Source organism: Chelonoidis abingdonii, chromosome 15, assembly GCF_003597395.2.
Source record: "Chelonoidis abingdonii isolate Lonesome George chromosome 15, CheloAbing_2.0, whole genome shotgun sequence".
Classification (NCBI taxonomy): Eukaryota; Metazoa; Chordata; order Testudines; family Testudinidae; genus Chelonoidis; species Chelonoidis abingdonii.
The window spans coordinates 12,926,880-12,953,608 of record NC_133783.1 but is presented as its reverse complement, the minus strand read 5'-3'; the positions used below and the strand labels follow the sequence as shown (position 1 = coordinate 12,953,608).

The window sequence follows — 26,729 nt, the reverse complement described above, 5'->3', positions numbered from 1 at the left end:
TTGTTCAGGAGAGAGCCGTGGAGGAAGTCCCTCAGCACTTGAAGGGGAAAGAGTTTTACTCCTGCAATTTTTTTTATCCCAAAGGCCCAGAGGGGTCTACACCCTATCCTGCGTGGCCTTAAGTATCTCAAGAAGTTGAAGTCCCACATGGTCTCCCTGGCCTCCATCATTCCTTCCCTGGATCTTGGAGACTGGTACATTGCCCTCAACCTGAAAGAGGCTTACTTTCACACATCAATATTTCACTGACACAGTTCCCGTGTTTCATAGTTGGGACTACCCACAACCAATTTGCAATGTCCCTGTTGTCCTAGCAATGGTGCCTAGGGTGTTTACGAAGTGCATGTCGGTGGTGGCAGCCTGTCTCTCAAGGGCCACTCCAGGGTCCAGGTCTGGCGCAGCATCAAGATGTTGCGAGCCACTTGTCAAGTTCTGGGCCTTTTGATAAATGAATGAAATCAACTTTGGTCCCAGTCCAAAGGATCACGTTTATTGAAGTGGTACTCGATACTACCTGAGCCAGAGCATTCCTAACAGAGGCCAGATTAAGATCAATGTCAGATCTGATTGCCAATGTCACTGCCCATCTGCTCACCACGGCCTGGGTCTGTCTCACATCATTGGGGCATATGACAGCATGCACGTACATTGTCCAACCTGCTAGACTCAAGCTGTGTCCCCTCCAGATGTGGCCAGAGTCAGACTACTTCCTAGACAAGGTCATCACAGTCCCTCCGCGGATACTTACCTCTCGGCAGTGGTGGTCCAACCTGATTCTAGTATTGGAAGATATGTCGTTCACGAGCCCGTGACCCATGGTCTCCCTGATTTCAGATGTGTCCAACCTTGGTTGGGGAGTGCATCTCAGTACACTGAGGACTCAAGGGTTATGTTTTTGAAAGGAGCTTGTGTTGCATATAAACGTCAGGGAGCTCAAAGCTGTCCACTTGGCTTGCGGCGACTTCCTTCCCCAACTGTCTGGCCAGTCAACCCAGCCTCCATGTTCTGTGTCAACAGGCTGGGGGAAGCTCAGTCGTCAGTGCTGTGCCAGAGGCCCTCCATCCTTGGGACTTCTGCATCCAGCATGCAGTCCATCTGGAAGCCTCCCCAGTGTCCAAAACATGCTGGCGGATTGCCTCACCAGGTCCTCCTTCTCTCACCACAAGTGAGGTTGTCAGAATGCTCTTCCAGAAGTGGGGAGCTCCCCAAGTGGACCTGTTCACCACCAGACAGAACAGAAAGCGTCATCAGTTTTGTTCTCTCCAAGGCCTCGGCAGAGACTACTATCTGATATCTTTCTCCTGTCCTGGTCAGAGGACCTGATGTATGCCTTCCCAACAATTCCGTTTATAAGCAAAGTCCTCTCAAAAATCAAGGACAAGGCACAGGTCATTATAATCATCCCACCATTGGTTCGACATGCTTATCGACCTGGTTGTTGCAGCCCTTTGGCCACTTCCCAGCTGTTCGGACCTACTGTTGCAGGATCACAGTCGACTTCTGCATCTGGACCTCACCTCTCGCTGCCTCACAGCTTGAATGCTGCATGGCTGAATCTAGAGGAACAAGCCTGGTCCAGTCAGGTACAGCAGGTTCTCTTGGAGAAGCAGAAAACCCTCCACCAGAGCAACTTACCTGGCAAAATGGAAGCATTTCTCTTGCTGGGCATCAGAACAGAATATCTCCCCGGCCCAGTCATCTCTGCAGGCCATACTGAATTACCTGCTTCACTTAAAGCACCAAGGGCTCGTCTTCTCTTCTATCAAGGAGCACCTGGCTGCTGTATCAGCCGTATGCATCCAGGGGAGATCGGTGTTCTCGCATGAGATGCCACTCAGGTTCTTGGAAGCCCTTGAAAGACTCTTTCTCCCAATCTGGGATCCAGTTCCCCAGTGGGACCTTAATCTGGTCCTCTCCAGGCTTATGGGTCCACCCTTTGAGACTATGGCTTCTTGTTCCCTTTCTCACTTGTCATGGAAGATTGCGTTTCTTGTAGCTATTACCTAGGTGAGACGTGTCTCCAAAATTAAAGCCCTCACTTTGGAGCTCCCATACACTGTATTCTCCGAGGACATGGTCCAGGTCAGCTGCGGCCCCATCCAGCCTTCCTGCCAAAGGTGGTGTCACACTTCCATATGAACCAGGATAATTTTCTCCTGGTGTTCTGTCCAAAGCCTCACACGACCAATGACGAGACGTGTCTGCACACTCTGGATGTCAGGCATGCCCTGGCTTTCTACCTGGAGCACACCAAGCCCTTTCTGGTGTCCTCTCAGAGGATTTCGATTTGGATCACCACCTGCATCCGTACTTGTTATGAGTTAGCACGGGCTGTGCCTTCACCGATACTGAAGGCTCACTTGACGAGGGCTCAGGCCTCTTTGGCTGAGTTCCTGGCACACGTCCCTATCCATGACATCTGCAGGTCCACGATGTGGTCTTCGGTTCACAACGCATTATGCCATCATCCAGCAAGCCAAAGATGATGCTGGATTTGGCAGAGCTGTGTTGCAATCAACATGTCCATGAATTCCTATGTGCCACCAATGGTACTGCTTGGGAGTCACCTACAACGGAAGGGACATGAGAAAGCACTCGAAGAAGAAAAGAGAGTTACCTGTTTTCATAACGTGTTCTTCGACATGTGTTGCTCATGTCCATTCCAGGACCCGCCCTCCTTCCTTCTTGCCGAAACTCTGACAGAGGGGAACTGAGGGAGTGGGGAGCCGGCGGTGCCCCTTATACTGCGGCATATGTGCACCACTCCAGAGGATGCCAGAGCCAGTCCCTTATGGATACCACTGAGTGAAAAACTTCTAGCACCAGTGCATGTGGCAAGCACACACACCTACAATGGAACGGACATGAGCAACACGTCTCAAAGAACAAGAGTTACAAAAGGTAAACGTCTTTTACTTACTCTACAGTAACTGGTTCTTCAAGGTGTGGTCCATGTGGATCCCATGAGTCCATCCCTGCTTTTCAGAGTTCTCTGCTTCCATGGACTCCAATTGCAAGGGAATTGAGGGAGCATCACAGCCACTCCCCCTTTATACCCTTGCATGAGAGCACAAGGAGAGGCACAGGCACATGTGCAACCCTGATGGATGCTGTTGCTAAAATAAAATATCCAGTCTCACATGCATGGGGTGCATGCACACCTGCAGTGGGATCAGAGCTGATTACAACTTCTTGAAGAGCCACCGTTACTTGTAAGTTACTGTTCTTTTTCCTTTTATCAATCTAGTATTAATTCTTCTCTGTCGTACTGCTACAAAGTCAGGCCATAGGTTGGTACAAGAGCTGTTTTTTTGTGTTTTTTCAACCTCATCAGTTCTCCGTCTCATTTATTATCTCACCTGAAAACACCCATTTCTTCCTTTGCCTGTGTGTATACTTCTTAATTTCTGAACTGTGCTATTTATCTGTAAATATTTAATTCTATATACTTTTTTGAGCTGCAGTTTGTTTACAGTGTCTTTCACACTAACACATACACACACAAGTGTAAAAGAGTCCGTCTTTCTCGTCCACATAATGAACCAGAACTAGACAGCATGAGAAGAGGGATTCTTTTGTAGAAAACCTGCTGAGGCCAGTAAAATATAAAGAAATGTTCTGTCCTCCAGCAGGCCTTCGGATGAAATACTTGGATAATACTATTCCAGTTGTAAGATTTTTCTCTTCAGCTTTATTCATGATATTTAATAAAATAGGCTTGCATACTGCACACTGGCATACTTTAAATTGGTTATGAACAACTGTAATAACTGAATAAACATGCTGATTCAACAGTGAATTGAGGCATGCCTTTTAGCATAATTATTGTAGTAGCTCAGCAAAAAGGCTTATCCAGTGAGACAGGTGGCTATAATCCTCTACAAATTAGAAGAATTTAGCTCAGTCTAATTTAAATAAAAATCGAATGTATTTTTTTCTCTTGAGTATTTTAGTTATTGATTTTTATACACATCCACTCTCCCAATCAAGGCAGCAATGATTAGTTAGGAGAAGGAGTAGCTGGAAAGAATCTAGAATAGACCTTTGAAATGGAACCATTGTTAAGGCAAGCAAAGTTTTAAGACTGGCAACCGTCTTGACAGTGTGCCTTCAATCACTTACTGATTTTTTTTTCTTGTTTAGGTTCAGCGCACTATTGCCAAACAGATTCAGATGATGCGGCAAGTTGGGAAAGGGCGATATGGTGAGGTGTGGATGGGTAAATGGCGAGGCGAAAAAGTGGCAGTCAAAGTATTTTTTACCACTGAGGAAGCTAGTTGGTTCAGAGAAACTGAGATTTACCAGACTGTTCTAATGCGTCATGAAAACATACTTGGTAAGTAAGCAGTTTGTAATTTGAATGCGTAGTGGAATACTTATATTTCAAAGAATTGTAGTTGTTTCATGAAGAGTGTGGAGAAGTTCCTTTATGAAATCGCTGCAGGAATGTAGCATAGCATATAATAATAATAATGCTATAATTATATGCAGACTATGGATCTTGCTTATTTTTAATATTACAAATAACAGATCCTGACTTTTCTTCTTTTTGCTTGAGGATCAGCATTGTGACATCACATGAGGTTGAAACCTAAACTCTAGCACTCCTAGTCTTCAAATAAGAAGTGATGGGTGTGTAAGGGGCTGTTGAGTCTTACTATAAAATGAGTCTTCAACCTTTTCATTTCCTGAAAAGTCTTCCAAGTAATAAATGATGTGATTTTTATGTAACACTAAATGCTAACTTTGTTTATGCATTGAACAGGTTTTATAGCTGCTGATATTAAAGGCACAGGCTCCTGGACACAACTTTACTTGATTACAGATTACCATGAAAATGGATCCTTGTATGACTTCCTGAAATGTGCCACACTTGACAACAGGGCTTTGCTCAAACTGGCTTATTCTGCTGCATGTGGTCTGTGCCATCTACACACAGAAATTTATGGGACACAAGGCAAGCCTGCTATTGCACACAGGGACCTGAAGAGTAAAAATATCTTGATAAAGAAAAATGGAAGCTGCTGTATTGCTGACCTGGGTCTTGCAGTCAAATTTAACAGGTAAATGATGAAAGCCTATTAGCAGTTGATATCTTTTGCAGGTATATTGAAGGGCATCAAAGATCAAGTTGAAATGAGTGTTAATTCACTGATTGGTTGTTTTGCAGTTAAACAGTAAAATTGTATGGTGTTTGTTTATTGTTTTGAGAGTCAAATACTCTTCTTTACTTTGGATGTGGGGTGAATATTGAGGTGGAAGATCAAATGCTCTCAAAGGTTGTTAGGATGGAGAGCTAAGAGTTCAAGTTGTTCCCCTCTTCACAAGAAGGAGAGAAAAGGAAACAAATCCACTGCCAGAATCCAAAACTTCATCTTTTCCTGGAGCATCTCTATAATGCTTTCATGTATTTTCAGTATAAGATCTGTGACTCAATGAAAATTTGAGCAACATAAAATGAATTGAATAGTAAAATATATTACCTACAAAATTACTGTTTTGACTGTAGTTATTTAAAAAATATGAAAAATTACTACAAAAATAATTGCTAATGTCTGAAGCAGCCACAAAATTTCACTTTCTCACGCTAATGCCAAAGAAGCTGCAAGCCCTTTTCCAAGAATTTGGGTTCAGACATGGTAATTTCTAGTATAGTTTTTAGTGGGTGTGTGGATAGTGTGGTGGTAGAACATTATAAATGCAGGTAATTTTGTAGAAATAGGTTGTTTTTTGTTGTTATTTTTTTGTAAAGCTCATTGTAACATGCTCAGTGTGCTCAAAATGTTCCTATTAGAAATAAGGGTATTTTAGGTCTAATATAGAGGTAAAAACTGTACATGTAAAGCTTATAATGGAATGCATGGGCTACCAATGTCTTGAAGTGGATATCAAATCCTAGAACACAAGAAAACTTCAGCATGAGTACTGATGTGTAGAATTGTGGATATTAGTAATGCATTTTGAGTCTTGAACATTTGGAATTGTCTGCTTCTGTCTGCTTAGTCATGTGTGCAGTTTTGGTGGGGGTTTTTAGGTTTGGGGGGGGGTTGTTTTTTTTTTGTTTTTTTTTTTGCAAAGCAGTCACATGAACCTTCATGTTGGCTATTTTATAATCTTTTTTTATTTAATCTGTCTAAAAGAAGCAAAATATATTATAAGCTGTAATATTGGAAGGAGGATTTGAGAATGAGATCGTTGATTTAATTATAGATCATAATTTTACTTTGATGATAATAATTGCATCTTTTTACATGACATCAGTTCCTTTGTACTGCTCCACAGTTCATTTAACCTTTATTATTTACATTTAGTGATACGAATGAAGTTGATGTCCCTTTGAATACTAGAGTGGGAACAAAACGTTACATGGCCCCAGAAGTCCTAGATGAAAGCCTAAATAAAAATCATTTCCAACCATATATCATGGCTGACATCTACAGTTTTGGCTTGATCATTTGGGAAATGGCTCGGCGTTGTGTCACAGGAGGTAAGCCTTTAAATCTTGTGTTTCAAAATTTATTTACAAAACTAAGTTTTCAAAAGAATTTATCCAATACCTCTAATCCAAGGACTAAAACTTCTGAAGAGGATGAAAAATATTTGAGTCCTACCACTTGCCCTGTGTCTCAAGGGCAGGCACCTTGCATTTTAAAAGAACAAAACAGCTGTGTGATTCACTTAATTGTAACACTGTCAATCAACTGTCTTCTTAATACATTTTTTATAACATAACTTTGTATTTCTCTCTTGCTTTTTTACACCTTCATACTGCGCCTGGTTTCATTCTACTCTTCCTCTTCTTTCCTATGATAGATGACTGTATATCTTTTTTCCTGCATTGTTTTCAATATCTTATTTCCCTTTTTTTTGGTCTTATTCCTGTGCCTCCTTACCTGTCTCTTTTCCTACATTGTATTCTCTATCTCCATCCCATATTTTCTGTCTTCAACTTCTTCCCAAATTTGTGCTCTCTTTTTTCAGGAATTTGTAAGTTCTTCTTCAAGTGATGTCCTTGTGGGTGCTCCACTTTAGGTGTTTGAGTGCCCCTGCACTTGTAATCGGAGATCTGTGGTAGCAGTGCCTGGTTGGGTTGCACATGTGCAGTCCCGTCTCATGATTCCATAAGCAGTTAACTGGCGCTGTGTGACCAACCCCCCCCCCCTGCCCCCCTTCCTTTACCACCTTTGGCTTGAGTCGGAGCATTCAGCAGTCCCTCATAGCTTAGTATTTTACCCCTTTTCCATTAGTTCTTTGACTAGCTAATTTGCCTTTCCACTTTTTCCCCGTTTCTTTTTTCTTCCAAAAAAAAAAAAAGTTTGTTTCTTTCCCCCAGTAGAAGCTAGTATTTTGTTTCACTGCTAGAGTAGTGTTAGTTCTCCCCTCATGAGGAGGGGGGAAGTACACCCTTCAGGGGCATGCCCGGTTCACCGGGCTTTAAACGCTGCCTCACCTGCAGGCTTTCAATACCTATTTCAGATGGACACTCTGTGTGGTCACTTTTTAGGAGAAGCACATGTATCTCAAAAGTGCCTACATTGTCACAAACTGTCAGTCTGGACCAGGAAAGCCAGAGACTTACAACTTGAACTGCTGCTAATGGAGAAATCTCTCCACCCGGCGTTGGAGCCCTGGGATACACTTCTCCAACTGCAGCCTCTGACAGGGGCTCGTCTTTGCCTGTTACTCACGCGACAGACCACCCAGATAAGAAGGTGGCAAAGAAACATGCACTGTCCCCACCGGCTCGGGAACCGAGGAAGAAGTAGCGTTCCCCAGACCAGGATGGTAGAACCCTCTGGTGCCATGGGTAATGTGAGAGCTAAAGGCTCCAAGACATCTAGTTCCAATGCATTCACCAAGGGGAAACAGAAAACCCATGCCTCAGCACCAGTGGAGCCATTCCAACACTCTGCACCGGGCACATCAGAGCAACTGCAACCTATGGTGCCACCTCCTGTCAGTATAGTGCAACTGACAAGTGCACCCTTACAGACAACAGCTCCACATCAGCCAGTATCCACCATTACCTCATCAGTGGCGCTGTCAGCATCACAACAGTTCTTCCTTCCCAAAGACCTTATGATGTCCTCAGCACCTGACTCTCCCATTCTTGGCACCAAGATCACCACAGCACCGTTGGTACCAAGCCATCCCACCACTCCTCTACCATCTACTTCCCCCTTTTCTAGCAAGGATGAGGACGAGGGAGAGAGATATCCTTCGCAGCACTCTTCTCCCACTCGCCAAATGATCAAACCGGCCCCACCACACAAGGGGTACTGTACAGGGGCCAAAGAACAATAGCGGTACAGACACCCTTGGATAGCTCCTATGCCCTTCCCTCCACAGTGGCAGTATTGGGCCCCATGGATATCCCTCACATTACCTCAAACCTCCTACCCCACACAGGGAAGGTACACAGCACTCACCTGTGCTGTCCGCACCAGGATCATTTGAGCCCCTGAAAAGATGATGGGCAAACAGAAATAAATTTCTGACCAGAATGTCAAACCAATAACTCATTTTTCTTCCTCCTTCCCGGATGACATCATCATGCCTCCTCCCCCCATAAATGATGTAATCATGGAAGCTGTCAAGCATGTCTGGCAGACTGCTGCAACAATCGCTCCAACCTGCAAGAGGTCCGACATGAAATATTATATCCCTGCAAAGGGAAGAGAGTTTCTTCTTCATGTGATTGCTCATGTGCATTCCAAAAGGTGTGCATACGTGTCGTGTGCACAGTCATCAGAAGGTTTTCCCCAGCGGTACCCATCAGGTCGACTGTGGAGACCCCTGCAGTGGCAGCTTTAAGGCAGTGTATATAGGTCCCTGCCAGCTTGCTGCCAGTGACAGTCATTGGAACAGCTTAGTCTCTTGCATTCACAAGTGCCTACCTAGTGGTGCCCTTTTCTTAGTTGCATATAATTGTTAGTTCATTTTATATTAGTTGTAGATTAGTTGGACTTACTTGAGCTTTCCCATCCTAGTTTCCCCAGGTGCCAGGGCATGCCTTGATCGCAGGGGTTTAAGGCATGCGAGAGGTGCGTAAAACCTATGCCCACAGGCGATCTGCATGCTGCCTGTCTCAAGTGCTTAGGAGAGGGACATCAGACAGATAAGTGCCCAGTTTGCAGGAGCTTCAGACCCAGAACTAAGAGAGAGTGGGACTATTATTTGAAGCTCCTCCTGATAGAGGTGGCCCTCCACCCGCAGCCAGAAGCGGCACCGGCATCCTTGGTGCGCAGCGCTCTGGCCTAAGTGCGGGATGTGCCGCTTCTGAGGAAGACTCTTCCAAGGAGCACGAGTGCTGCTCCCCAACCCATAAAACCAGTGCCACCAGGGGGCACCGTTCACAGTCCCCGGTGCCGCATAAGAAAAAGGTGGGGGACAGGGGTCATTCCCCCTTCAAGAAGCCGCAAAGGGACACAAGCGAGATGCGTCCTCCGGCGGGACACCCACAGTCTGAGCCTCAGGACCCGGCACGATTGACTCCGGCCCCAGCTTGAGGCCCATTGAGTTCGGTGCTGATGGATTCCCCAACTTGGGAGGATTTAGAGGAAGAGCTCGACCTTCCCTCCACGTCGGACACCTATGAGGCAGGGCACGACTTCATTACCATGATGGTGCAGTCCCCGGCCCCGCAAGCCCAGGCACTGTAGGTGGCACCAGCGGCGGCACTGGCTGTAAAGTCTAGCCGGGCACCGTATGAGGCTCCAGCACCTTTTGCAGCACTGATGGTGGCATCGTCTCTGGTTCATCATCGTGGCAAGCCTATGATGTTAAGGCGCAGCTCACCATCTCCCTGGCACCACTCCCTGGTGCCATCTGGCTCTGCCCTCTGTGGTCAGGCACGTACTACTAGTCTGAGTCAGACACTGAGTCTTCTGTCTCTCAACGCAGCCACTACTGGTCCCAGCACTGCAGACCAGTGGAATCATTGGCACCGGCAATTGCCCGGCCACTCCAGTGGCAAGGCCCAGTCCAGTGGCCCTTTTGGACCCCTTCGACCTACCATCAGGGTCAGGGTTCCAGGCTGGCATTGGTGGCATCTGCACCCCGTGCTTTGCCCTTAGCATTGTTGCTGGCTCACTACACCCCCAGGGCTCCTGAGGACCCCATACAAGACAGGGATTCTCGGCGGTCATGCTCAGGCGCAGCACCCGATCCAGCGCCATCAGGGACACTAGAGCCACTTCCAGTCACGGGAAGCTCCAAGGTACCTGACCTAACCACCAGAGAGACGGAAAGAAAGGAAGACCCTGTCCCATGGGCTTCTTCCTCTTCCTCTCCAGACAAGGCGGTGGCGGGCACCACCACCACCCTGCCAGCGATGGACACCAAGGGTCACCAGGACCTTCTTAGGAGGGTGGCCCTAAACCTTAATCTCCAGGCAGAGGAGGTCATGGAGGAGTCTGACCCAATGGTAGACAAACTTACCCCTTGAGGGTCCTTCTAAGATGGCCTTGCCCCTCATAAGAACGATCCAAAACACCACTAAGGTGCTTTGGCAGACTCCGGCCTCTATACCACCCACTGCTAAAGGTTTGGAAAGATGATATTTTGTGCCGCAGAAAGTGTACGAACACCTATTCACCCACCCCCAGCCAGGGACTGTGGTGGTCGATGTGGCAGACCACAAAGAGTGGCAAGGGCTGCCAGGTTCCCTCCCACCCCACTTCCCCATCCCTCTTCAGGAACCCTTCTCACGAGCAACTTGTCTTGCAGGAGGTGCAATCGCTCCTCGTTCTTGGGGCAACAGAGGAGATTCCTCAGGAGTTCAGGGGCAAGATGTTCTACTCCCACTATTTCCTCATTCCCAAGTCCAAGGTGGGCTCTGGCCTATCCTGGGGCTGCAAGATCTCAACACATTCATAAGGAAGGTGAAGTTTCACATGATCTCTTTGGCTACCATCATTCCTTCCCTGAATCCGGGGGACTGGTATGCCACCATCGATACATCTTGAGGCATCGCACCCTCTGGGGATACAAAACGAGCTATCCGATTGCCTTAGCCATTCGTGTCACGGCCATGAATGGTCTCTCCGGCTGGACACTGCAAGCTCAATTTTCCAGAAGTGGGGCTCTCCCCACATAGACCTGTTTGTGACATGGAGCAACAGGAAGTGCCAGAAGTTCTGCTCCTTCCTGAACCACAGCCCAGGCTCCATCACGAACGCCCTTTTACCTTTCATGGACGGGTCACCTGCTGTGCGCTTTTCTGCCCTTCCCTCTCAGACACAGAGTCCTCAAGACTCGCCCGGACAGGGCTTCCTTGATCCTCATAGCACCAGCGTGGCCCTGCAGCACTGGTTCACCAGGCTGTTGAACCTCTCAGTGGACAGACCAGTGGTGCTTCGTGTCTGTCCGACCCTAATCACACAGGACCATGGCCATCTGCAGCACCCCATTCTGGAATCCCTCCACCTCATGGCATGGAAACTCCATGGCTGAACCCTCTTGAGCTTCAGTGTTTGGACCCAATGAGGAAGGTCCTTCTGGGAAGTAGAAAACCCTCCACTCATACCATGTACATGGCAAAGTGAAAGCATTTTTCCATTTGGTCTCGGCAAAGGGGAACTGAATCACAGCTAGCTCCATTTCCCCGTTATACCTTAAGCAGAAAGGGTTAGCAATATCATCTCTCAGGGTACACCTTGCTGCCATCTCGGTCTTTCACCCACGGGCAGCAGGTAGGTCAGTGTTTGATAATCCCCTGGTGGGCAGGTTTCTCAAGGTTTTAGACAGATTTTATCCCCAGGTACAACAGGCCATTCCCCAGTGGAACCTCAACCTTGTCCTGTCCGCACTCAGGAGGCCACCTTTCAAGCCCGTGGCGACCTGCCCTCTGTCATACCTTTTCTGGATAGTGGCCTTTCTGGTGGCCATAACCTCGGCCATAGGCGCCAACTTCTCCTGGCGCCGGTGGGTGCTCAACCCCCGGCCCTGCCCTGACTCTGCCCCTGCCCTGCCCCCTTTCCAACACCTTCCGCAAAGTCCCTCCCCCAACTCTGCCCCCTCCCTGCCCCATTGGACTCCTTCCCCAAACCCCCTCCCCGGCCCCGCCTCTTCCCTGCCTTCTCCCTTGAGTGCGCTGCGTTCCTGTTCCTCCTCCCCGCCCCACAGCTTGTTACGCCACAAAACAGCTGTTTCACTGCGGCAAGCGCTGGAGGAGAAGCGGAGACACGGCGTGCTCAGGGAAGGAGGCGGAGGTGAGCTGGGGATGGGGGTGGGGCGAGAAGCTTTTTCCCCGTGGATGCTCCAGCTCCGGAGCACCCATGGAGTTGGTGCCTATGACCTCAGCCAGAAGGGTATCCGAGCTCAGAGCGCTGACTTCCAAACCACCATATATGGTCTTTTATAAAGACAAGGTGCAGCTACGCCCTCATCCTGCATTTCTGCCTAAGGTTGTCTCCCAGTTTCATGTGAACCAAGACATATTTTTACCTGTGTTCTTCCCTAAACCTCATGCCAGTAACTGGGAGCACATGTTCCATTCCCTGGATGTTAGGCATACCCTAGCATTCTACAATGAGCACACAAAGCCATTTTGTAAGTCACCACAGCTCTTTACTGCAATCATAGAAAGGATGAGGAGTCTCCAGATCTCGTCCTAGTGCATTTCATCATGGATCACGTCCTGTATCAGGACTTGCTATGACCTGCCTAAAATTCCTCCCCTTCTGCTTACGGCGCATTCCACCAGAGTGCAGGAATCATCCACAGCATTCCTGGCACAGGTCCCTATTCAGGACATTTGCAAGGTAGCAACGTGGTCTTCCATCCACACCTTCATATCACACTACGCCGTTACCCAGCAGGCGAGGAATGATGTAGCCTTTGGCAGGACAGTCCTGCAGTCAGCAACCAGGTGAATTCCAACCCTTCCCCCCGGGGGAACTGCTTGGAAGTCATCTATTGGAATCCACATGAGCAATCCTTCGAAGAAGAAAAAATGGTTACCTACCTCCCTTAACTGTTATTCTTCAAGGTGTGTTGCTCATGTCCATTCCAAATCCCGGCCACCTCCCTTCTGTTGGGGTATTCTAGTAAGAAGGAACTGAGCAGGCAGCGGGTCAGCAGGGACCTATATACACCCACCTGTGGGGGTCTCCACAGCCAATCCGATGGGTACCTCTAGTGGAACAACCTTCCTACGATCGTGCACACATCTATTGGAATGGACATGAGCAACACATCTCAAAGAACAGCAGTTACGAGAGGTAGGTAACCACTTCTTCTTTTTTCACATCCCACACCAAGGTCCCTGGTAGTGGATGCTGTTAATGAAAGGGGCAAACAATCATACGTCATTAGCCAAATACAACCACACAAATTATGGCATACTATCAGATTTTGTTGAATTTCTCCCTGAGGAGGAAAAAAAAGCAATTTGTTGCACTCATTTCCGAGGGCCAACTGATCATCAGGATGGCACCGCAAGCTGCCCTAGACTCTGCAGATAGAGCAGCACGATCCACAGCCACCATGATTGTAATGAGGATGGCATCCTGGCTGCATCTCTCTAGCTTCCCCAAAGAAGTGCAAGCAACAGTGGAGGACCTGCCGTTCAAGGGAGTCTCTGAAGTCCCTGGGTATCTATACTCCTAGGACAAAGAGAAGACAAGGAAGGTATTATAACCCACAGAACTTCCGGTCCACACAATTTGCACAGACACACAGGAAATACAAGCCACAAGCCCAGAAACAGTGACACGTCCCCCCCACCAAGGAGACCATAATTGTCAAATCAGTCTACTGCGTCTCATCGACATTAGTCGAGGGCCTGAGACCCCCACAACTTTCAACACTGGAAACTAATACCATCTCCCAGCCATTTGAAAACCGTTTAACTCCCCTATTATCCAGTTTGGCAATCTATCACTACAGACAGATGGGTGCTGGAGATAATTGAAGTTGGATACTCCATACCCACCCACCCTTCCCGTCCCTCTTCAGGGACCCCTCTTACAAAGATCTATTGCGACAGGAGGTAACCCACCTCATCCGGCGAGGAGCAGTAGAACCGGTACCAACAAAATACAAAGGGATGGGTTTCTGCTCGAATTACTACCTCACACACACAAAATAAACAGGAGAATGGACACCCATTTTCTATCTCTGACAGCTCAACAAATTCGTCAGAAACCAACACTTCAAGATGGTGACACTAGCCAATGTTATCCCAGTGTTAGAAAGAGGGGACTGGGTCTCAGCCCTTGACCTCCAGGAAGCATGCTTCCCCATAATGATTCACCCATCACATTGGAGGTTTCTCCGATTCATTCTCAGACCAGATCACTTCCAGTACAAGGTCCTGTCCTTCAGTCTGTCCATTTCTCCCCAAATCTTTTCAAAGGTACTCGCGGTAGTCGCTGCGCTCCTCTGCAAGAAAGGAATTGTGATATTTCCATATCTGGATGATTGCCTGCTATAAGCAGCGAATTGACCAGCAGCAATGGAGGCTGCCCAACAAATAATAGGCCTCTTTCCGCAATTAGGTCTCCAAAAAAACCAAATAAATAAGTCAACCCTTAGTGAATGAATCTGATTGCCACATCACTCAGCAGCCTCCAGGTAACAGCCAGGACTTGTTTGGAATTACTGGGTCACATGGCCGCATCAACCTTCATTGCTCAACATGCGACATATGCAACATATGCGAACCCTACAAGCTTGGCTCTGTACAACTTATTGCTCACAAAGACACAGTATAAACAAACGCCTCACAATGCCAAGCAAAGCAGAAGACTCTCTGTCTTGGTGAACGCAACCACACAATGTATGCCTGAGAGTGCCATTCACCCAATCCCCTCCTACATTGACTATTACAATGGATGCGTCCCTCATAGGTTGGGGAGCACATCTGAACTCACATTCTGCTCAAGGTCGTTGGTCCCGAACAGAAGCCCGGCGTCACATAAACCTGCTAGAACTCAGAGCTGTTTGCAATGCATGCACCATCTTCCTACCCATGATCAGAAACAAGACCATACAAATACTCATGGACAATTTGGCATGCATGTTCTACATAAACAGACAAGGGGGGTTTACGTTCACATTCCCTGTGTGCAGACGCCATGTGACTTTCTTACTGGTGCATCCAGCACAACATCCACATTATAGCAGCGTACCTGCCCAGATGTCAAAACACTGCGACAGGTGCACTCAGCAGGAACTTTTCTCAGGACCACAAGTTGGAACTTGACACCAGAGTTCTCCACAACATAGTCAAACAGTGGGGATTCCTCACAGTAGACCTCTTTGCAATGGAGTACAACGCCAAATGCCAGTTGTTTTGCTCCAGGGCTGACATGGGCCATCGCTCCTTGAGAGATGCATTTCTCATCAAATGGAGGACACTTCCCACCTATATGCCTCCTCCTCCGCCCCTCCATTCCTTTTATGGTGTGAGTGCCTCCCAAGATCAAAGCAAACAAGACCACAGTAATAGTCAGAGCCGCTGCATGGCCTTGTCAAACATCGTTCCTCTACATTCTCAGAATGTCAGCGTGCAGACCTCAAACCTTCCTCTCCTACCTTGTCTCCTGTCCTAGGACTCGGGATGAACTCTGCACCCGAACCTGGAGACACTTCATCTCAAAACGGGTTGCTCCATGGCTCCAGGGACCTGAAACGACATGCTCCAAAGAAGTACAGAATATTTTATTAAGTAGTCACTGACTGACTACCTGCTGCGCATACCTACACAAATGGAGACACTGATTCCTGGTGTCACACGAAGCAGACCACATCAGTATCTGCCCCCTTTATCTTTGATTCTGAATTACCTTCATGAACTTAAGGGATCAGACCTATGTATTAGCTCAGTCAGGGTACATCTCTCAGCCATAGCAGCTTCCCACCATAAGGTACCACCAAACATTTTCTGAAAAGCCTCAACACTTCCATGCTGCTATGGGACCTCAACTTAGTTCTCTGGGGCATCACCAGATACCCAATTTGAGCCACTAGCCACTTTCTCACTTCTCCACCTGTCAATAAAGGTGGCCTTTCTAGTTGCCATTACATCTGCAAGACGAGTGGGGGAATTAGGGGCCCTCATGGCTGATCCATCCTACACAGTATTTTCCAAAGACAAAATCACTTTGACCGCATCCAAAGTTCTTACCTAAGGTTGCCTCCTCATTCCACCTCAACCGACCCATCTACTTACCAACGTCCTATCGTAAGCCACATAAGGATACGTGAGAATGCACACTTCACGTCCTCTGTGTTCGCAGGGCCCTGGCTTTTTACGCAGAAGAACAAGGTCATTCCACAAGTTCCAAAATTATTCGTTTCAGTCCTGGAACAATCAATAGGAGATGCGATCTCCAAATGGATTTCAGAATGCATCAAACTGTGTTACCAGCCACAGGATCTGCAACCCCCTATGGGGATTCGCATGCGTTTCACCAGGGCAGTGTCGACTTTGATCGCTTTTCTGAACAGTGTTCCCATTCTGGCCTATGTAGACCTGTGACATGGGCCTCTACTCATACATTTATGCAGCACTACGCATTAGAGCATCCTGCAACATCTGATGCATTATTTGGACTCTCCGTATTATCCTCTGCCACAACGTCAACTCCAAAGCCTCTCCCTTCCACTGGAGGGCACTGCTCTGAAGTCACCTAAAGTGGAGCACCCACAAGGGCATCACTCAAAGAAGAGAGAGTTACTCACCTTGTGCAGTAACTGAGGTTCTTCGAGATGTGTGTCCCTGTGGGTGCTCCACTACCCTTCCTCTGCCCCTCTACTTCAGAGTTTCACACTCATACTCTGCAGTAGAGAAGGAACAGAGGGGAGGTTGATCGCACAACGCCAATTAACTGCTTGAGGCAGCGCAAGGCGGGAACTGCGCGTGTGCAACCCAACCAGGCACTGCTACCACAAATCTCTGATTACAAGCACAGGGATGCTCAAACACTTAAAGTGGAGCACCCACAGAGGGACACATCTTGAAGAACCTCAGTTATTGCACAAGGTGAGTAACCCTCTCATCCTAATTTAGACTGCATTTTCTTGGGACAGTGATCTGTCTTCTTATGTTCAGTGAAGTACACTTCTTGGATGTGGTAAACTAGGTGAAATAGGAAGATTACAAGCAGTCTCGGAATAAAGTGGAAGATATGCATGTATGCACTCCTCTGTTGTAGGGAGTAGCTCTGTAGTATGTAGTAGGATAGATAGCTCCAAACATTAAGTGGGACCACAGGTAATTAAGTCAGCATTTAGTCCTAAATGTCCACCGTCAATTATAAATTTTCAGCAAGTGATATTATGTACAATTCTGTGTTACCTGTAGTTTTCAACCACTGATGAGTTTGTTTCTGACAAGAGAATTTTGTGTTAATTTAAGCTTTTTTGGCTAGTTAGGCGTTTAGATTAGGAGCAGATTTATGGATTTAGTTTGTTCTTGCGTATATTACCCTGATCTTTCACACACATTTCAGGTATTGTTGAAGAGTACCAGTTGCCATATTATGACATGGTGCCGAATGATCCATCTTATGAAGATATGAGAGAAGTGGTATGCGTCAAGCGCCTACGCCCAGTGGTATCTAACAGATGGAATAGCGATGAAGTAAGTACACTGAAAGGGAGAAATGGGAGGAATTTAGCTTTAGCCCCTAATATATAATAAGGGTATTTTAGTCTTTCCCAAAAGTTTTCTGAAACGGAAGTAGAGTAGCCACAAAATTAGACATTCTAATGTTTTGAAATATCTCTGACCACAATAAAAATACTAATGTGTGAGAACTGGTAGCGCTTTTACATGCCTGATCTTTTTATATACCCATGTGGATGGGAAGGAGAACTACCTCACCAGCAACCAACTGCATGGTCACATTCTCACCCCAAACCAATCTAGAACTAGGCTTTAATATTTTCCTGTGTTTTTGAATGGACCTACAATTTAACATGTCATTTTAATGCAATTTATCACACTAAACCTCAGTATATCTTTTTCTGTCATACTGGATATATTAGACATTTTCAACACTGTAGAATATGTGATTATACTACCGTGTTTGTAGACCTGAGGAGAGGATGGGGTAGATCATTAGTGACCCCATTTCTTTTTCTTGGAGAGATCTTATTGGTAGTGCTGCACAGTTCTTCAGGTGTCCTGTATGTTCCCACTAATGGGATGCACTAACCGTTCAGCCTGACCAGTAGAACTCTAGCTAGAAGTGTTTGTTAGCATGTTCATGTGCCTCCTTCATCTCTCAACGGGGTCAAGGTCGGTGCTGCCGGCCCTCCCCCCAGGGTTGGGGGTCCCGCATATGCGGCCCACAATGATAAATAAGTTGAGAACCACTGATGTAGATCCATATACAGCTCTGATTACTTACATATTCTATCTTACTTCTTATTAGGGCTGTCAAGTGATTTTAAAAAGTAATCGCAATTAAAGACGCGATTAAAAAAATTAAGTGTGATTAATCATGCTGTTAATAATAGAATACTGTTTATTTAAATATTTTGGATATTTTCTACAGCACAGAATACAAAGTGTACAGTGCAAATTTTATATTTGTTTTTTATTAGAAATATTTGCACTGTAAAAAACAAAAGAAATAGTATTTTTCAATTCACCTAATACAAGTACTGTAGTGCAATCTCTTTACCATGAAAGTTGAACTTACAAATGTAGAATTATGTACTAAAAAACCCTGCATTCAAAAACAAAACAACGTAAAACTTTAGAATGTGTCCACTCAATTCTACTTCTTGTTCAGCCAATCGCTCAGACAAGCAAGTTTGTTTACATTTGCAGAAGATAACGCTGCCTGCTTGTTGTTTACCATGTCACCTGAAAGTAAAAACAGGTATTTGCATGGTATTGTTGTAGCTGGCATCGCAAGATAGTTACATGTCAGATGCACTAAAGATTCATATATCTCTCAATGCTTCAGCCACCGTTCCCAGGAGATACGCATCCATACTGAAATGTCTGGCTCTAATAACAATTCCAAAGCCAGGGCAGACCAACTGCTTTGTTTCAAATTTCATCATCTGCAGTTAGATGCACCTACAAAGATTGATTTCTCCTTTTTTGGTGGTTCGGATTTGTAGGTCACTTCCAATTTCTTAAACCTTAGCTTGATCTGTCGCTGATCCTTTAGAAATTCATGTTGTTCTTCTTTGCATTTTGTCAAATTGTGCTGTGAAAGCTGTTATTAAATGAACAACATGTCTGGCGTCATCATCTGAATCTGCAATAACGATTGAAATATAGCTGGCAAGAATGTGGGTGAACAGGAGGCATACAAATTTCCCAAGAGTTCATTAACAAATTTTAAATGAACACATTTATTTTTGTGAACGACGTCACTCCGGCATGGCAAGCAATGTCCATCTGGAACGATGGGCTGAAGTGATTATGACGCAATACTCTTTAGCGCATGTGCACGTAAATATCTGCAATGCAGTACAACAGTGTCAGTGAGAACGCCTGTTCCTACACTTTCAGATACTAATTAAGAAGTGGGCAGCATTCATTCCTCAAAATGTAGACCAACTACTTAGCAATTGGAGCTGAAGACAAGAGTAGACTTCAGTGGACTCGTACGGCTGTAAAGTTCTTAATTGTTTTGAGTCAGTTATAGTAACAAAATCAGCGATAAGAGATTGCACACAGTACTATATGGGTGAACTGTAAAAATTACTATTTCTTCTTGTTTTTATCATTTTGTACAGTGCAAATTTTGTTATTAAAAATCAATATAGCAAGTGAGCCACTGTACCACTGGTGGGAGGGAAGCTCACAGTTTTAGAACATTGGCTTGACTAACCCAGGGTTGCTGAGTTCAGGTCCTTTGAGGGGCACTTTTAGAGATCGGGGGCAAATCCAGATACTTGGTCCTGCTAGTGAAGGCAGGGGGCTGGACTCAATGACCTTTCAGGGTCCCTTCCAGTTCTATGAGATAAGTATATCTCCATATATTATTATTATTATTATTTGTATTCTGTGTTGTAATTGAAATTGATATATTTGAAAGTGTAGAAATACATCCAAAATATTTAATAAATTTCATTTGGTATTCTATTGTTTAACAGCACAGTAAATCACAATTTTTTCATTTATCATTGCGATTTTTTTTAGTTAATCGCATGAATTTACTGCAATTAATCAACAGCCCTGCTTATTATTACTTATCTTAAAAGAGTTAGTCTTTGTTTGTCACCAGTCAAGGTTCATCTTGCAGCAATTTCAGTTTACTATGTCCCTGTGGATAGTAAATTAGTTTTTACTTATGATGTAAAGATTCTTGAAAGGTGTTAATAATCTTTATCCACCAGTTGCATATCCTTCACTATCTTCAAATTTAAACATAGTGCTTACACAGTTAATGAAATATTCATTTGAACTGTGGGAATCTGTATGCTGATCTCTTTATCTATTAAGACAGTCATCTTGTTAGCTATCTCTTCTGCAAGGTGCACAAGTGATAATGCTTTACCTGTCATTTACTGTCTTTCATAAGGATAATGGAATTCTCTGTACACACCCAAGAGTCTTATATTTTTCTATAAATCTGTTACCAGCCTTTTTTTCCCCGAACCTCACACTCAAGATGAGGAGACTAGATTTCATTGCTGGAAGTTATGTTGGCAGCCTTCAAATGTTTACTAGTCTTGTCACACATTCTCCCAAATTGGTGTGAATTACCTTACACTGTGATCAAGATTAGAAAATGCATATATTTTATTATCAATTCAGCATTACTGTGTAATAAACATCCTCCCATGAGGTGCAGGGTTTTTTATCATTCTATGCAATTATGGGTTAAACAGGAATATTTGGTCTGTAAATGGATACTATGGAGGCTGGTAGATAGGTAATATGATCTACCTGCTTGAAATAGCAGCTGTATGCATGCTATAGTAGTTCTTTTTCCACCCTGTCAGAGATTGTCCATTTCTTTTGGAAATGCCCTAATTTCTCCCATTTGACCATTTGTCATGCCAGCCTTCGCTCTGGTCAGAAACAATGGGTACACAGTAGGACACCTCATTACTCTGCTATGGGATGTTAGCCTGACCCACTGAAACTTTATAGTTTTCTTCCATTTTTTAATTCAGGCAGTAAATAGAAATGTAAAAGAATCCCTCAGCTCTTATAAAACAAAAGAAAGAGCAGCAGTTTGTTGTTTTGTTGTAATTAAGTCACACTTTCTAAATCAAATCAGTGTTGGAGATACCAATGTTACTTTATTCAGGGGAAATAATTGTCAAAGTATATTGTAAATAAATTAACAAAATATTGAAAAAAATTAACCTTTTTGGCCTACTAGTTTCACCAGTGTCCTCCTTAAAACTTGTGCCATTTCAACTGTCAGTCATTATTGTTTACAATACTATCCTTTTTGTTTTTTAATTTTCAGTGTTTAAGAGCAGTGTTGAAGTTAATGTCTGAATGCTGGGCCCACAATCCTGCCTCTAGACTTACAGCCTTGAGGATCAAGAAGACACTTGCCAAGATGGTGGAATCACAAGATGTAAAGATTTGACAGAATAACATAGTACTGAGGAGCAGAGTTGGACTCCTAGAACTTTTCACCCTGACAAGGGTGGGAACTAAGTGGGAAGAGGAAGCAACTGAGATTCAGTCCACTTCCTCATCTCACTTTTACAGGCTGCTAATATTGAATCTTTCAGTACTTTGTAGAATATAATGCTGAGAGTCTCTGTACACTACATGCTACATATATGGACAGCCTTGTTTTAAATATGCGTATCATTTTTGTTTTAAGCTGCATTGAGACTTCAGTCATGCTTAGTGAATCTCCAGTGAAACTCTGGGTACTGAATTGCTTTCTGTGAAAGCCTTAAAAAGCTAAATGGATTCAACATAGATGGAGAAATATAAGCTTTTTGCCTTCTACCTGATAAAAACCTAGTTGGTTCATACCAAGTCTTTTTGAAATAGCCTGTAGGTTAGGAATCTGTTTGAGATAGTACTCAGTTTAACAGTTCCTATGCCTTTTATGGGTCTTTTATGTGTGTGCCAGGATTCTTTGGCTGCCATTTGGGATAGATGATAATTTAAATTCACAGAAAGACTTATGGTCAGGGTCCCATATGTGCCCTGATTACACAGTTTCGGGATTTGCCACAGAATTCACCCCTCGACACAGAATTATGCTCCAGAATTTCAATTTTCATGTTGAAATAATTACATTTCTGTGCTGTTTTGGTTGCAGAGAGAACCTCAGAAATGTGAACAGTGTAAATCAATGTCCATATGAGGGCCTGTCTATACGGTGCAGTAATGTGCACACGAGAGGGGTGTGATTTCTAAAGTATACTGACTGATCCATGTAGACTCTGTTGGCACACACTATAAGTTTCCTAGGGTGCTTAATGTACATGCTGCTTGTTAACATGCACTAGGAAACATTTTAGTGTATGCCAGCAGGGTTGTTGCAGGCCAGTAAGCATGCAGCACATGAGTGCACTTTAGAAATCACGTTTTTCTAGTGTGCATTGCCTCGCTGTGGAGACAGGCCCTGAGTCTGCAAAGAGCTTGAAACAGTGACTGAGAGGTGTGATCTGCCTCAGTCATCTTTCTTGGGGCCCAGTATGCTCCATGATTTTGTGGTTATGGAATCTGGCTTTTTTCAGGGTACCACAGAAGTCATCATTTTTGCTGTAGATTTCACCATTTTGCAGCAACCACACCTTTGGCTTTCTGTTTTGTCTCTCTGCCCTACTGGGACCTGTCTGCAGCTGCTTCATGCTTTGCATCTTTCCCCATGAGAGGGAATTAAATGGATTGCACTGCATGCTCCTTTCATTATTCTATAGAACCAGGCAGGAAGGGAGGTCTGAGAGCCAGAGTTGGAGTCCAGGTTGCAGCTAGGGCCCACTCTCAGAAGTGCAGGCTGGACAGCTAGGAAACTGAGAGAATACAGTGTCATCTAAGGCCTGGGGAACTGAGATGAACCGCTGAAGCTGACGGGCATGCATGAGGCAGGCAAAGGAGATTCTGAGCTAGATCACCCTGACAGCATCGTTACTGCTGGAGATCTAAGAGCTGGGCCATCTAGAGGACACATTGAAAAAACATAATCAAATACTATCATTCCTGAAAATCATCATTGACTAATTGTAAATCAGTGAGTATTTTCAACTGAATCAGATCTGTGTTGTAGGGTATGGGAGAAATGTGATCGAAAGGTGTTTCAGTGGAGGTACAATAAATTAACATTACTGCAGGATTTGGTCAGGGGTTGCTGTATAATGTGCAGTGCTGTGCATACGATTCTGCTAGTTACATGAAAGCCATTTGGCTTGCAAAGGAAATCAAATTTCTGCTCTTTTTGTTTGTTGGCCAAGACAGGTTGATATAAAAGGCCAAAAAACCTAAAATGATTACTGTAAAGTTGGGCCTTTAGTTATATTCCATTACTTTTGTCATTGTTAGTTTAAAGTCAGAAAAAGCACTGTAACTCAAATTTAAACTCCCAGTGCTTTGAATCTTCTGAAGATTAAAAACACAGTATTGGAACAGTTCAGTTAAACCTAATTTAAGTGCCTCTAACCTTGTACTGTAAACCTTGTTCTAGATCATTTTAAAAAGGGAAGGTATTTATATAGTGTGTAATATGCTCTATTTTAAAACACCTGGCCATAGGTACATGTGTGCACACATGCTATAGCCCAGATTTGGAAGTAGGGGTGGGAGAATTAGGAATAATGTTGAAATTGTTCAGGCGTAGCGATTAAGGTTTTTGATAAATTATCTGTCGTCTTAAAATAGATACATGGAGACTGCTTTGAAATTGTGTTAAAATGTCTTTTGAAAATACAATAGAAAATGTAGCTTAACGAAGTTCCAATATGCATTTGTGAACAACTGCAAATAACTATCTAATATTGGATTTTTTCACTTCTGTTCCATAGTTTGCAAAAAAGGAAGTGGTCAGGCAAAAGACTGCAGTATTTTTTATTTTTGTTGTGATGTACAGATTTTATTTAACAATGCTACATATTTTATAGAAAACTAGTTATCTCAAGGGACATTTCTTTTTAAAAATAAAGTCATTACTTTTAAGTGTTAATATGTATTCTGGTTGAACAATTCATCGGTGTGTCAAGTATAATTTTAACTTATTTGAAGACAGTGGTAGACAATAGCGTGCCACAATTCTTATGAAAAAAAAGGCTTTAAAAAAATTTTCCATCCACTGCCAAGAAAGATATAAGATGAGGCTGAAGTTGTTAAGCATGGCTTTGTGCATTAGTTTGCTTAGTACTCCTGAGGAAATTCTGTGCCAAAACATAATAATTCTGCACACAATATTTTAAAGTTCTGCAAATTCTGCATATTTTATTTGTTAATATAACTCAATATAATCACACTGGTTTCAATTATTTTGGAAATTTATTTTAACTACAATACAATGGATGCAGAATGGGAGAGGGGAGCATTGGAGGAAATCCCCAAACCCCCTCTGTCTAGTAGTAATGTAGCTAGTATTGACCCTTTACTTCTAGTTATTAATCAGTAAATATATGCAGCCATATGCTCAGTGTCACATCATAGGCAACTGAAGAGTAAGTGAGGGCTCAAACTCAGTTTATATTGGCTACTGACCATCTCCAGGAAGGTCAGGAGAAAACAGTTCATGGAGCTCATTTTGATAGGAAAATTTTTCAGTCAAAAAATTTAGACCAGTTCTGATCACTAAAGCACCATAAGCATTTATAAGGCCATACTGTCCTTTACAATAAGGCTTCTTTACACCACTTTGAGAATATAAAGGAGCCTTAATTTTTTTACACCTGTTTTATACTCCTGGGGAATTTACTAAGAACAATGGGAACAATTCACTAAGCAGGCAGGCTGCTACATTCTACTCTGCCTGTGGGGACAGAGCCTGCTCCACATCTACCTTCTCAGAAACACCCCAAAGCCCTGCCCCTTCACACTGAGCTATCCGCAATAGCGAGCGAGAGGGACATAGTGTCTCTTTCTCTCTCACACATGACTGCCTAGCCCTCCCACCCCGGCTTATGTCTGATTTACTGGCTGCGCTGGGCACTCAAACTAACCTGCCTGCACTGCTGGGGAGGGGTGTGTGACCGCCCTTGCAACTTCCCTTTGCTTTCCCATCAGAAGTCATTTTTCTGTGGGGAAGTAAAGAAATCTTTAGGGGCCATGAATTCTGTGCATGTGCAGTAACGCAGAATTCCCCCAAGAGTAGCGTAGGTAGTTAGAAAATATTTGGAATGAGTAATAAAACCAATAATTTAGAATAAGCTGCTTCCACCCACCCATCGCCCTGGGTTTTTAACAATAAAAAGGAAAATGTTTATGCACCTGTCCCATAAGCTTGCTCTTTCAGAACATGGAGGGTTTTTTAATTTAATCCATTCCTATATTGCAGTGGTTCCCAAACTTGTTCCGCGGCTTGTACAGGGAAAGCCCCTGGCGGGCCGAGTCGGTTTGTTTGCCTTCCAAGTCCGCAGGTTTGACTGATCGCGGCTTCCAGTGGCTGCGGTTCACTGCTCCAGGAATCAATATCTGTTGAACCTGTGGACACGGCAGGCAAACAAACCAGCCCGGCCCTTCAGGGGCTTTCCCTGCACAAGCGGCCGAACAAGTTTGGGAACCACTGCTATATTGGAATATTTGTATTCATCTCATAAAGTGCCATTTGAATTGTACATCTTTATTAGCTATGATTTATTTGCTGACACTTAATTTTGATGTGTTTTTCTGAAGTCTTTAAGGAAAACAGTTGGTGGTAGTCTAAATAAATCAACAGAAATGTAAAAATGAAACACCATTTTTAATTATTCATTGATTTCCCCCCACCCCAAATATTTATTGCTGAAGTTTTTGCAAGGCAAAATGTTGTTGATACTGAAGGTATGTCTACATTGCAATTAGATACCTGTGGCTGGCTAAGGGGCTGTTTAATTGCAGTATAGAGTTCTGTGCTTGGGCCGCAGTTTGAGGTCAGGGAACCTCCCACCTCGCAAGGTCATAGAGCCCAGGTACCAGCATAAGCCTGAATGTCTACACTGAAGTTAAACAGCCCCTCAGCCTGAGTCAGCTGGCATGAGCCAGCCATGGGTTTTTAACTGTAGTTTAGACATACTCTGAGTAAATACCATAACACTTTAAAAGGCTTTACAAAAACACTTCTACATAAAGTGAATACACTGAGCTGGGTTTTCTGTTGGGCGGGTGGAGGGTGGGGGATGAAGAGGTGGACAGGGACTTGCACCTAAATTCTAAAAAGTGGTTTCCTATTTGGGCTCCAAAATCTATTTTTAGGCACTTCAGTAAATGGCCTGATATTCTCAAATCCTTAGTATACAGTAACTTCCATTGGCTCAATTGAGAGCCGGTAGGTGGTCATTACTTCTGAAAATCAATAAATTAAAGCTCTGATTCAGTAAAACACTTAAGCATGTGCTTAAGTCCTGTGAGAAGGACCTTGCAAAATCAGGGCCTAAATATGTGCTTACACTCATAGCTTTAGATATCCATTTCTTAACATCGTGACATTAATCTTAGCAAATTTATTAAAATATTTTTATACTCAATGCAGACTTAAGTCAAGTTGCATTGCCTTATAAGGATTCCAAAGCCTTTTGAAGGAGTATTAGACTCCTTCATCCTAAGTGAATGATCATCTCATTTTGTTGGTCAAACTTACTTCAGTAATTATCTGTCAATCAGTATTTAAAAAAAAAAAAAA

At 44.2% G+C, this 26,729-nt stretch overlaps 1 protein-coding gene across 1 annotated transcript in view; it reads left to right on the top strand.

Annotated features, from left to right (window-relative positions):
* The window catches only part of BMPR1A (bone morphogenetic protein receptor type 1A), a 189,149-nt gene extending 163,346 nt beyond the window's left edge, over positions 1-25,803 (top strand). The window contains exons 9-13 of the mRNA XM_075072542.1: positions 4,144-4,336; positions 4,766-5,063; positions 6,312-6,487; positions 17,460-17,590; positions 21,399-25,803. Of these exons, the coding sequence (XP_074928643.1) occupies positions 4,144-4,336; positions 4,766-5,063; positions 6,312-6,487; positions 17,460-17,590; positions 21,399-21,524 (924 nt within the window). The 3' untranslated portion in view covers positions 21,525-25,803. The remainder of the gene's footprint in view (positions 1-4,143; positions 4,337-4,765; positions 5,064-6,311; positions 6,488-17,459; positions 17,591-21,398) is intronic.
* The last annotated feature ends 926 nt before the right edge of the window (positions 25,804-26,729 follow it).